Here is a 14,251-nt window from a genome sequence, read left to right on the forward strand (position 1 = left end):
AATCCCAGTACTTGTTTCTTCTTTTTTTTTTCAAGTATTGGTACTCATTCTATCATTCTCTTTTACCAAACTGCTAAGTTATGGGTAAATAAACACGGGATAAACACAAAGACATGAAGACACACACACACACATCCATAAAGACACTTGCCCAAGGTGCCATGCAACAGGACTGAACCCAGAATCATGAGGTTGGGAAGCAAGCTTCTTACCACAAAGCCATGCCTGCACCTATAAATTTGATAAAAGTCATCTTTTTTACTTGTTTCACTCATCAGACTGTAGCCATGCTGGGGCACCACTTTGAAGAATCGACCCCAGTATATATTTTTTAAAGACGGGTATTTATTCTAATGATCTCCCTTGCTAAATGGCCAAGCTACGGGTATGTGAACACATCAACACCAGTTATGAAGAGGTGATGGGTGACAAACAGATACACAAGCACACACACACACACATATACATATATATATATAAATAATAATAATAATAATATTAGGGAATAAATCCAAACTTACAGGGAAAAATTAGATTTAGGATTAAATCCAATTTTATAGTATAAATATATTATATTATATTATATTAAATTAGAGATAAAACCACTATTAGGCAAATCAAACAGTGAAAAACATAAGCCAATACAATATAAAAATATAAGTTAAAAATTAAAAAATTATTTAAATAATTTAAACTTATAAATTTTAAATATATATATACAAATATATATATATATATTATTTTATTTATTTATTAATTAATTTTTTTTTATATATATAAATATCAAAAGTATTAAAAATTTATATATATATACACATATATATATGACAGGTTTCTTTCAGTTTCCATCTACCAAATCCACTCACAAGGCTTTGGTTGGCTGGCCTGAAGCTATAGTATAAGACACTTGCCCAAGGTGACACAAAAAATTTATTTAATATTTCTTTGATGGTTGTGGACCTGGTATTTGTCAGTAAAAACCACCAATCTAAATTACATTCCTCTGTAAAATAATACTGATTTCTTTTTGGATGTCATTTCTGTAGTTGGATGGAATGGGGCGCTGTAGATTGACTCAATACCAATATCATCATCATCATCATTTAGCGTCCGCTTTCCATGCTGGGATGGGTTGGACGGTTCAACTGGGATCTGTGAAGCCAGAAGGCTACATCAGGCCCAGTCTGATCTGGCAGTGTTTCTATGGCTGGATGCCCTTCCTAATGCCAACCAGTCCGTGAGTGTAGTGGGTGCTTTTTACATGCCACCCGCACAGGTGCCAGACGGAGCTGGCAACGGCCACAATTGGATGGTGCTTTTTACGTGCCACCGGCACAGGGGCCAGGCGAGGCTGGCAACGGCCACGATTGGATGGTGCTTTTTACGTGCCATCGGCATGGGGGCCAGGCGAGGCTGGCAACGGCCAATATATTGTTAATAATTAATTTAATGCCCTTCCCCCTCCCTCTGATATTGCAGGAGGGAAGGGCATTAAATTTAACCCAGGATAAAACCAAATACTGCAAGCTGTTTACTTTGGTACTCTACCATTTATACAACATGTTAACTTTCATAAATAACAGAAAATAAAAGCAAATGATGAAGTTCATTCTCAAATAATTTTTATATTATTTAATGTCTTGTACTAGAAAAAATACTATTTACTAATATTTTTCATGTCTTTGTAATGAAAGACTTCAAAAGAGTGTCAGCAGCAAACCCAGGATTAATAATCCGACGAGACACTTTCTGTTCTAATTCAAGAAGTTGTTCCTTCACATGTGGATGATTTTTGAATATATCTAGCATCTTACTCTGGATGTAGTTCCACATCCATATTTTACGCTGTGCATCTCGCTTTCGTACCAGCTCTCCATTCTCTGAAAGTTTATTTCTAAAATCAGTCATGTGTGACCAAAGTTCTTCTATTCCATTTTTCTTAACTGCAGAAATTCGCAATACTTTCGGAGTCCACCCTGAACTTTTCCTCTGTAAATATTTCAGTGCACTTAAATATTCTGATTGAATCCTTCTGGCAGCAGGTGCGAGATCCCCATCGGATTTACTTATTACAACAATATCAGCTACTTCAACAATTCCCTTTTTGATTCCCTGTAATTCGTCACCACTGGCAGGAGGAATTAGTAAACAAAACATATCCACCATATCAGACACCATAAATTCAGACTGACCCACACCTATGTTTCAATAAGGATTATGTTGTAGCCAGCACTTTCACAGAGCAGGACAGTTTCGTTTGTTGTTCTTGTTACACCACCTAGATTTCCTTTAGCAGGGGATGGTCTGATGTATGCATTTTCATCCACTGAAAGCATTGGCATACGAGTCTTATCACCAAGTAAAGAACCACCTATAAATCAAAGAGAGAGAAAGACCAAAATTAATAATTATATAAACATATTAATCCTTTCGTTACCAACCCGGCTGAAACCGGCTCTGGCTCTTTAGTATAAATATCTTGTTTTCATAAGTTTTGAATTCAAATCTTCAACCAAATCTTAGTCACAATTTATGTTCCTAACACTAGCTTAATGATAACAATGTTATTTTATTAAATTCTTTGTTATATTTAAAATAATTGGAAGAAACACAGAGCACCTCAAAATAAATACAGTAATGAATGGGTCAACATTCTAAATACACTAACATATTAACATTCTAAATACACTAATAGGTGCAGGAGTGGCTGTGTGGTAAGTAGCTTGCTAACCAACCACATGGTTCCGGGTTCAGTCCCACTGCATAGCACCTTGGGCAAGTGTCTTCTGCTATAGCCCTGGGCTGACCAATGCCTTGTGAGTGGATTTGGTAGACAGAAACTGAAAGAAGCCTGTCGTATATATGTATATGTATGTGTGTGTTTGTGTATCTGTGTTTGTCCCCCTAGCATTGCTTGACGACCGATGCTGGTGTGTTTACGTCCCCGTCACTTAGCGGTTGCGCAAAAGAGACCGATAGAATAAGTACTGAGCTTACAAAGAATAAGTCCCGGGGTCGATTTGCTCGACTAAAAGGCGGTGCTCCAGCATGGACGCAGTCAAATGACTGAAATAAGTAGAAAAGTAACAAATGATCGTTAAGCCAAGTGAAATCATAGTTGTGGCCATGTAAACGGTACCCATGCTGACAGCACGTAAAAAACACCCATTACACACTTGGATTGGCTGGTGCTAGGAAGGACATCCAGCTGTAAAAGCCATGCCAAATGAGACTGGAACCTGGTGCAGCTCTCCAGCTTACCAGTTCCAGTCAAACCCATACCAGCATGGAAAGCAGGCATTAGATGATGATGATGATGGTCATCGTCGTCATAATCATCATCATCATCATCAACAACATCATCAGGATAGTAATTGTGATACATAAGTACTTATTTACTTTAACCCTTTGCTCCATACAGAGTATAAGACCACCAACAATCTTTTCCTGTTTTCAATTCTGAGCTGCCTTTTCTGCTTCTTCCCTGTTGGACCCCCTGCCCTTTCAGCCCCGCCTCAGTATCCCACCTCCATCTATTTTTAGGGTATCCTCTCTTCCACATCCCTTGTGGGCATATATTTTCCTGAGAGATTTTCCTCTCCCAGGTCTTTTCTCTACGCAAACCCATTTTTCTCTCTGGGAAGGGGTGGTCCATGTTAGTGTGACCTCTATCTTTTCACCTGTCCAACATAGGAGGTTGTGCTCCACTGGCATAGCTCTCGGGTCATTGAGACACACAAGTCACAGCACTGCAACAAGGACTGCCCTTTGTGATGGTTGATACTTAAGTAGTACGGCTAACGCCCCCAGATACACATGCTGCAGTCTTTTCAATAAAATTGTTTTTACTTCTGTTTTTTCAAAGCTGGCATGGGTTGGACATAACTTCTTGATGCCCTTCCTGATGCCAGCCTTTGATTTCAATTAAGGTAATTTATTTCACACCGTCACACCTTGAACCAATAAATTGCAGGACAGTGTTACCCAGGTGGTGTACATATGAAGATCAGTGAATACTATTACACACACACACACATATACATACAATATAGGCTTTACTCTTTACTCTTTTACTTGTTTCAGTCATTTGACTGCGGCCATGCTGGAGCACCGCCTTTAATCGAGCAACTCGTACTTATTCTACCAGTACTTATTCTATCGGTCTCTTTTGCCGAACCGCTAAGTGACGGGGACATAAACACACCAGCATTGGTTGTCAAGCAATGCTAAGGGGACAAACAGAAACACACATACATGTATATATATATACATATATACGATGGGCTTCTTTCAGTTTCCGTCGACCAAATCCACTCACAAGGTTTTGGTTGGCCCGAGGCTATAGTAGAAGACACTTGCCCAAGGTGCCACGCAGTGGGACTGAACCCGGAACCATGTGGTTGGTAAACAAGCTACTTACCACACAGCCACTCCTGCGCTTTCATACAGTTTCTGTTTAAGTTAACCTTAGTCTATAATTGAAGGCACTTGTCCAAGATGCTACACAATGGGATCAAACCCCAAACTACATGCTTGCAAAAACTATCACTACACACACATACAAGCTGAACCCAATCATGATTTCATAATTCATTCTGGACTGCTGGATAGACGGAGAGAATTGAGATGTTGTTGGAGAGAAGTGTGTACGAATGGGTAATGACATGCTTGCGCTTAGTGATTCTGAAAAGAAAAAAGGCATGGAAGAACTACTATGAAAGGCTATTAAATGTGGAAAATGAATGGGAGAAAGAAAGTCTTCCACATATGAACCAACAGAGGCACCAGCTATCCTAGTTGACACAGTATGATAGACAAGGCAATTAAAGATATGAAAACAGAGAAAGCCCCTGGTCCATCAGAAATCACTGCTGAGATGCTTAAAATATCTGGTGGAGTAGGATATGGTGTAGTCACCTGTATAGTTAATCAGGTTGTTTAGCAAGGCATAATTCCCAGTGACTAATGTAGCAGCATCATAGTCAGCTACTACAAGAGTAAAGGAGATACCTCAGATAGAAGTAATTATAGAGGCATCAAACTGCTGGACCAGTTATAACCAAATTAACTGGGAAAAGAATTAGACTAGATGAAATGCAGTTTGGCTTTGTCCAAAGGAGAAGCACTTCTGATGCTATATTCACCATCAGGCAACTGCAGGAGAAGTATTTAACTAAGAATAAGCCATTGTACTTGGTATTTATTTACCTGGAGAAAGCTTTCGCCAGAGTACTTTGCTCTGTGATATGATGGTGTCTGAGGAAGCTAAGGGTAGATGAGTGGATTGTGAAAGCAGTACAGGCTGTGTACAAAGGTGCTGTTAGTAAGGTAAGAACAAGCCATGAGTACAATGATGAATTTAGCATAAAGGTAGGTGTTCACCAAAGCCACAGTCCCTCAATACTACTTTCCACTCCCAGTTGAGGAGTTCTTGTCTTGCAAGATACTTGATGATCCTGTCAGTGCTGGTGCCACATAAGAAGCACTGTGCTGGTTCTGCATAAAAAAGCACCCGGTTCGTAAAGTGATTGGCATTAGGAAGGGCACCCAACTGCAGAAACCATGCCAAAAAAGATTATGTGCAGCTCCTGGCCTTGCCAGCTCCAGTCAAACCGTCCAACCCATGCCAGCATGAAAAACGGACATTAAATGATGATAACGATGATGGTGGTGATTTATAAATTTTGCTTAAATCAGTATTTGAAAGGTAAGAATACTCAAGCAGTGAAGTCTTTCAATTATCCAGAAGACTTCCAAGATGTAGTTGATAGCTTCTGTTACTTAGCAAACCAAATTCACAGTGGAGGTGGAAATCGCAAAAGCATAGTAATAAGAATAAGGATGGAGGGAGGGAAAGCAATTCAGTGAGCTACCACTTCTGTTGGCAACAAGTTTTCTATGATGCTTGCTTGAGTATAAAAAGCAATATTACATGGAGATGAGACATAGGCACTGAATGTGAAGGATGTGTGAAGGTTAGAAAGAAATGATAGATGAAGCACAAGGGTACCGTAAGAAGAGGAGTAGTGTGGAAAGAGAGAAGAGGAGTAGCGTGGAAAGAGGGAAGACGGTGCTGGTTATGGAAATGTGGTGCATATGAAGAATGTTAGTTGGGCATATAAAATGCCAAATGATGCAAGTAGAAAGTGCTTGAGAAGAACAAGGTTGAAGAACTGATAAAGTCTAACCTCATGGTATTGGCTCTTACAAAGGAGATGAAGAATGACAGCAACAAATGATGAGATGTAAACAAACTTATCTCATTCAAAACTACAGAATAAAAGAAAGCAAAATGGATTTTAAAAATTATGTCTGTCATAGACCTCAATTCTTTTGTATTTATATTGTTTAAGCTAATTGTTTGACTTCAGCAAAAATCTATCAAGAGATGGTTTCTTTAATTTCACTTGTGAAAAAGTTAAACATACACTACCGTCAGAAATTAATTAACACCCTTGATTTGCTCTTCACTCAAAGTATGTGCTGTCACCTAGTGGCCATATCTCGAACTATTGCTTTGTTGCGAGTTCACTGTTGCGCAGAACGATGACGTAACTTTGTTTGCAGAGCAGTTTGAGAGTCTACAGCCTTATGATGTTGACATAGCAGTGCAACAACTTGGAGTGCGGATGCAGACAAATCTTCCTTTGTTTAATAGATATAGGTAGCACTTCGCAAGGACTGAAATCACACCATACTAAGTTTTCTCATCGCGTAAGACGTTTTGAACAGCTCATAGGTTAATTGATTTAACCTATTTAATGTAAAAATTTGAGAAGTGCTAATTAATTTCTGACGCAAGTGTATAGACAAATAAAAAAAAAAATATACATATATTACCTCGCAATCATGCAGACGAAGGTAAAGTACAATGATATCAGGATGGTTTTAACAACCACCTACCAAACAATGATATCACATTCTAGCAAGTGCTTGACACAAATAACTACACATAAAGCCCACTTTATCAACGGGTTATTGTGAACCTAAGCGGAGTTTCTGATTGAGTGCCCTAATTAATACCCAATGAGAAATGAAAATGAAACAAAAATTGAAAAACGTAGAGGGTTCACAGTCCGAATTATTTCCAAAAAAAAAAGAAAAAAAAGGATGGTCACAGCTTTGCTTAAATGCTTTTGACTATAGGTCTACTTCGTCAGCTGTGAATTCGGATAAAATTATACCACTCTCATACGATACTTAATGGATCAAATCAAGTCATTAAGAAAGAAATTTCCTAACAGTGAATAATTTTTTTCTTTTATTCAAAACAAGCTTTCACTTTGTTTAGTATGTTTTCCAGTTATATAAACAAGGTCGTTGTTTGTCGCTACGCTGCCGGTAAAAATATTTGTTAATCATGTACGTACCTTAATAAATTTTCTAAATGGAAGTCTTTTTTAAAGTTTGTGCTGCGTTGTCTATTTGTTGAAACACACGCAACCCACCCACCCAAAATAATAACTACTGCTTGTACTAACGAAAGTTAAATAAAAAATTTAACAAATTTAAAATTAAAGCAGTTAATTTTAGTTAATCGACTTCATCCGAGATCAGAATGATTGCCGAACTAGGTGTAATAAAAAGGAAATTCAGTTCATCTGCCCTTTTTGCTTCCGTAGTAACATAATTTCAAGGTGTAATTTTGTGTGTAATGCTCCCACGACGGAGCATTTGTAACCAAACCACTTTTATCTTACTAGATTGTACTCTTACATACCACTAAAAGAAAAGATGACCATCACTGGAATGGCTTAATTCACAGATCTGTTCAATCGGTTACCTTGAAGTTATAAATAAACAATAATGATAAAGCTTTCAACGCTACGCAATTATTATACCTGCAGGAAATAACAGCTTGACCTCTCTTAAATCACACTTAGGCAGAATTCTGGGTTAAGCATCCCAAAAAGGAGGCCTCAGATAATTTAGTCCTGGATGGACTAAGAAAGAAGAAAAGAGATTAGGGCCGTTGTAACAGCATCATGGGCCCTGGATTAAACAATGCAATAGGGATCTTCTATAATGTTTGACAGCAAGTCACAGCATACCCAGGTTAGCTCTGTCGCTCCAGAGCCACTGCTCCATGTGCTGACGCCTTAAGACGGCACATCGAACGTGACAGTAACTTGTTGAGAGTTAACCAATAACAGTATGCGTAAAAGCTGAAAATCTTTATATATAAAAGTGAAGTTGTGTGTCTGTCTCCTCCGATTTAGATTCCTAACTACTCCCACATTTTGCGGTGCAGTGTAACCAAAACCGGGTATCTTATAGTCGTGATTCATATCGAGCCCTTCTGGGTATTAGCGCGCGTCTACGATGAGTCTACGATTTAAAAAATAATTTACCATCATTTTTTTCCATTTTAATGCATTTTTTCGATATTATATAAGGGAAGTAACTCTCTAAAAGTGTCTACAATGAGTCAACGATTTTTAAAAACATTTACCATATTTTTTTTCCCATTTTTAGCTAATTTTTGGCTATAACTCTCTAAAAATGCTTATATAGTTATTTCCCTTACAAATCCGAGCAACGCCGGGCGATACTGCTAGTTGTAAATAAACATGTAAGTTGCCTGAAATTTATTATGACATCGATCCTTAAATTACAAACCCACATTAAATTTTCTTATGAAAGAAACCATATACTCCGAACATATTTAGCAAGGATAGTATTGTTTCATCTAATCAAAATAAATAGTGATTGCACCTGATTCTTTTCGGGAGTTACACACGCAAGATGTTTTTGTTTCGTTGCCAATACAAAAGTACGATGTAAAAAGTTGACATTGACCTATTGTCCTAATTAGAAGAAGCAAAGGGAGAACCAGCGGGGAAGGGGGGGGAGTTGATATTTTGAAATTGCGATTTTTGGAAATCTTTTTTGCAGAATCGATATCTCCTTTATCTCCTACGACAAGGGATTCTGTAAAAAAAAAATTAAAGTGGGGAAGGATTCCGTTTACATCTACGCCATGTGAGCCACCGATAATGTTTATATATATATATATATATATATAAATATACATATACATAATTATATAAATAAATAATATAAATTAGTAAACATATATATATATATATATGTATACATGTGTGTGTGTGTATATATATATATATATATATATATACTAAAAACCTATCCATTCTTGTTGCTTCTTTCTCGCTTATAATCACCCCACATTACTGTATTGTTAAATCAGTATAGTTTTTTTTTGGTGCATCTAAGTTAGGTACCATATTCAAGTAAATTTTTTAAATTAACTTGAATCTTTATTGCTCTTTTATATATATATATATATATAATATATATATATATATATATACATGTGTATATTCAAAGGGCAAGACCACTAGGTAGTCGGCCGTATGCTAGAAATAGATCACCTACGATCAAACTACAAAGAAAAGAATGTTCTCTAGAGGAAAATTCAACGGACATTATATATATATAATATATATATATATATATATATATATTATATATATATATATATATATATATATATTAATCAGCCGAAATTGCGAAGATGATCCGGTTCTTGACTGAAGATTGAAGGCTTCGAATGTCCCGTCCGTGTTTTTTGTATCGTCTTCTAAATGTTTCACGTTCTTGTCCCAGTTTGTATTTTTTTACATTTACACACACACATATATATATATATATATATATATATATATATATTATATATATAGAAGCGTTTCGATATTAGTACATGACGGGTCATGAGTGTGTTTGCCCTGTCCAGTATAAACATTTTAACTCATGATTTATACCATTAAATATTTCATTTCAACTTTACAGCTGTATTATGAGAGATCGTCGACGTTACCCTGCTTCTATAAATTAGGTTCCTGGTTCAATTCACACCGCTGGAATACAAAACAATCCCACAATATTTCAGTGCATGTCACTTTGAAAAGAAAAAACGAAACGGTTTCAACATTTACCTGTTATGTTAGAAGAAGGGTCAACGGGAAGGACTGCAACTTTGTGCCCCAAGCTGGTCAGGTATTTCCCAAATACTTCAATGAACGTGCTTTTGCCTGCTCCTGGAGGGCCAGATATACCAATTCGAAACGATACAGTCGGATATATCGAACGTGCTTCTTGCTCCTGAATATATTTTAAACATTTATCTAAAAGAGACTGGCCGGCCGTTTTCTTCTGCTCGTTGCTAGATTCGACCAAAGTAATGCTTTGTGCTAATGACGCTCTGTTACCACTTGTTATGCCTTGGAATAAACTGTTGATATACTGCGAAGTGAAGTCCAGTTTTGGGGCGACATTAGTGTTTAGATTTCGTGATCGGAAGATCGATCGAGTTGTAGGACAGCGACATTTAATTAAGTAAACAACCAAGAGAGGAACACGTTTAAACTTTTCCATGTTTCTCGTTTATGTTACTGTTATCTCCCTTCAGCATCAAGCAACCCCCGTCTCTGTCTCTCTGTCTCTCTGTCTCTGTCTCTGTCTCTCTTTCACTCTCTCGTTTCGAATTTTGGCACAATGCGAGCAATTTCGGGGGAAGGAGTAAATATATAGGCAATCTTTCGTCTCTAGTAGACCTTTCCGTCGTATGTGTATATGTATGTATATTACTTGAAAAGTTCCCGCAAACCCATATGTAAAAAAAAATTTTTTTTACGGAAATCGACGGAAAGGTCTACTAGAGACGAAAGATCGCCAATATATATTGATACTTTATCAACCCTGAAAGGGAAGAAAAGCACAGTCATCCGTGACAGAATTTGAACTTGGGATCTTCTCGGTTTGAATGGCAGTTTTTTCTAGCGGTGTCGTATGAAATTGTCACCCATAGAACGTAGCGGCAGACGAAATACTTATTTCTTTACTACCCACAAGGGGCTAAACACAGAGGGAACAAACAAGGACAGACATAGGTATTAAGTCGATTACATCGACCCCGGTTCGTAACTGGTACTTAATTTATCGACCCCGAAAGGATAAAAGGTAAAGTCGACCTCAACGGAATTTGAACTCAGAACGTAGCAGCAGACGAAATACGGCTACGCATTTCGCCCGGCGTGCTAACGTGTCTGCCAGCTCGCCGCCTTCAAAAAAAAGGAATATGAAATATACCTTCTATTTGGGGCAAGACTTCCTTTTGTACCCCCTTTTTTATTTATTTAAAAGCACCTCTTTTTTATTTAATTTTTTTTTTTACACAAACCCCCGTTTTCTGAAATTTTTTTTTCAAAAGATGCGGAAAAATATGAAGATTATGATTCTTAAGAAAAATTTTCAAAAATGTTTGTAAAATTTTTTTTCAGAGATTTTATAAAAAAATTTGGTTGAAAATGGGCCAGGGGGAAGTCTTTCACTGTAGGGTCTTAAATATTGTGGATTGAAACTCCATTTAATCAATCCTATCCAAGCAATTAAAAGACATAAACCCCTTTTCAGAGTATTTTAAAAATGTAAAAGCAACAAACGAAAGAGTCAACTTTGGTAAGCTCTGATAGTTGATACTTTTGTGCAATATGGGCAATGCAAATTGGAGCGGAATTAATCTATAAAGTCTACTGGTGATGGCCATATTATATATATAATGAAATTATTGTATACAGTGCTCAGGTGCACCACAACTTGTCAGAAAGTGCATATAAAGTATATGCAGTAATGTACAAATGTCTGGAAAGCGAACAATGTATGAGTCAGATACATGCTTGTGTGTGTATGGAGGGGAGAAAATCACGTGTAGTGTTGGCGAATCTCAGAAAGCATGGAAGTTTTGAAGGATGTAGTGCTCCGACAACTAACAACTGATGCCGGCAGTTTGTTCCATGCTTCAGCAACTCTCAGCGTGAAAAAATGTTTCCTGAAGTCATGGGAGCTGTGCTGTTTTCTGACTTCGTAAATATGTCCATGGGTGTTAGATGGGTGGAGTTCGAAAAGGTGTTCAGAGTTATTGTTTGTACGATGGTTGATAATTTTATGGATGTCTGCCAAGTCAGCTGCCAGACGCCGGAGTTTCAATGTGTCCATGCCCAGGGAAGTAAGGCGTTCAAGATATGGCAAATGCCTGATGGAGAGTATTCTTTTGGTTGCACGTTAAAACTGTCCAGGAAAGTATGTTTTACTCTGTTGACACTGAAGTAATCAGTATAGATGAAAATAGAAGAGAATGTGTTTTATAATTGTTTATTTAGGTACAGAAGAAATGATAGATGGTTATGTGCACATCCTTCTGATGCCCACATAGTAATGCACACTAAATTTCCAACAGCTGTGATGACTTTTAAGAGTAGTGAGCAATGAAGGTCCTGTCCTGCCACCTCACATTTTCCCACGGGTTTTAGATTTAATGTTACTGGATTCATTGAGGTGATGGAGAAGGTTGTTAAGCCCTGGATGGGTGAAGTAAGCAGTAGAAGGCTATACATGTTTCCAGTCAGCACCCAAGTATGTATGTGAGACAACACCTGGAGCATTGTTGAAAGGAAGACTAATTGACATTCTTCACCAAGGAAATGACTAGTGACCGAGACCTTTGGAAATATGCTGTGCATGAGAAGACCCGGCAAGCCAAATGAAACCATAATCTCATGGCCTATGCCTGGGGCGTAACCAGCCCACTTATGCATACCTTTTCCTTCTTTGGACACTAAAACTCTGCTTGCAAAGACCTGTTGAGGCAAGTGCAATCAATCAAAAGCAAAATCAAAATCAAACTCGATGACTGGCGTCCATGTTAGCAGGGTGCAAAGAGCACCATACGAGCGTGATCATTGGTGGAGCGGCTAACCGGCTTACATGCCAGTGGCACTTAAAAGGCACCATTCAAGCGTGATCATTACCAACGTCGCCTTACTGGCACCTGTGCTGGTGGCATGTGTAAAAGGATTCGAGCTAGGTCGTTTCTAGTACCGCCTGACTGGCCCCCGTGCCGGTGGCACGTAAAAGGCAGCCACTACACTCTCAGAGTGGTTGGCGTTAGGAAGGGCATCCAGCTGTAGAAACTCTGCCAAATCAAGACTGGAGCCTGGTGCAGCCATCTGGTTCGCCACCCCTCAGTCAAAATCGTCCAACCCATGCTAGCATGGAAAGCGGATGTTAAACGATGATGATGATGATGATGACAATTTCATAGCTTCACTGAGGGTGCCATTGTACAGGTGACGTCAGGAATGAATAAAGACCATTTATTGCTAGTATGTCGTCGATTCTGGTCCAATACTGAAACAGTTGTTGAAGCTGAAGACGGATTCGTAGAATAATCTTACAAGAAAATTTACTAAGAACATGAGCACAAATTTTTATTAAAATACATTTGGTTTTTCCTAAATGAGAGTTATTTTATTAAATTGCCAAGTACTTATCATACCCTGTATGTGTGTGTCTGTCTGTATGTATCTATGTATCATTCACTCACAGCAGTGGGTGAATATATTACGGTCAACTTCTAGTTACCTACAAGCACTTCTAGGCTTCATCACTAATTCTGTTCTCTACCAAATTAAATGTGGATTTTTTAGCAATGATGGTCCACTCCTAGCTACATTTTGAGATAAAATAATTGAAATTTAGTTAAAAAAAGTTATGGGAGAGTAAGGCCAAAAATTGACTTTGAATTGAAATATTTGTTATTTTCAAAGAAAAGTATGGATTAATTGGTTTTAAAAGAATGTACTCATTAAGAAGAATCTTTTGGTGACAACCTAGTTAAAAAGTATTAGTTACAAAAAAAGTAGTGTGACTTTAAGTGACAAAAAAGTGATAAGTAACCCCCAAAACTGACTTTGAATCAAAATACCTCTGCTATTGTTACAGAAAATTATACAATAGTTGTGTTCAAATGAAAGAGCTCTTTGAGATGAATCTTTTGGTGAAAACCTCATAAAAAAATATTACATACAAAAAGGTGGTATGGCTTTAAGTGGTGAAAAATCGATGCTCATTTTGACAAATTAAAATATCGTTGCCATTTAAAAATATTTAGAACCATAAAAGATGACACCTGATGTCATAGGTTGCTTAGCTTAATGGTACTGAATGCTTAACCAGAGTTTGAGAGGTATGGGATTCAATTCTTACCAGCTCCTTTTTTTCCCATTTTCTTAGCTGATCTTCCTAGCTGTTTTCACAGTTATCCTGTGTTGAAGATTTTCTATGATATGACATTTATGGTGAATATCACATCAAGAAATATTAGCTACAAAAAAATTTGTGTGGCTTTAAGTGATGAAAAAAAAGGTAATCATCATCATCATTTAGCGTCCGT

At 37.5% G+C, this 14,251-nt stretch overlaps 1 protein-coding gene across 1 annotated transcript; it reads right to left on the reverse strand.

Annotated features, from left to right (window-relative positions):
- Positions 1 to 1,601: 1,601 nt before the first annotated feature.
- Positions 1,602 to 10,576, reverse strand: LOC115211993 (methylmalonic aciduria type A protein, mitochondrial-like). Its single transcript, XM_029780775.2, is given in 3 exon segments — positions 1,602 to 2,201; positions 2,204 to 2,371; positions 9,957 to 10,576. Coding segments are annotated over 3 exon segments (1,134 nt in total). The 5' UTR covers positions 10,396 to 10,576; the 3' UTR covers positions 1,602 to 1,674.
- Positions 10,577 to 14,251: the final 3,675 nt, after the last annotated feature.

Source organism: Octopus sinensis, linkage group LG5, assembly GCF_006345805.1.
Source record: "Octopus sinensis linkage group LG5, ASM634580v1, whole genome shotgun sequence".
In the NCBI taxonomy this organism is placed as follows: Eukaryota; Metazoa; Mollusca; class Cephalopoda; order Octopoda; family Octopodidae; genus Octopus; species Octopus sinensis.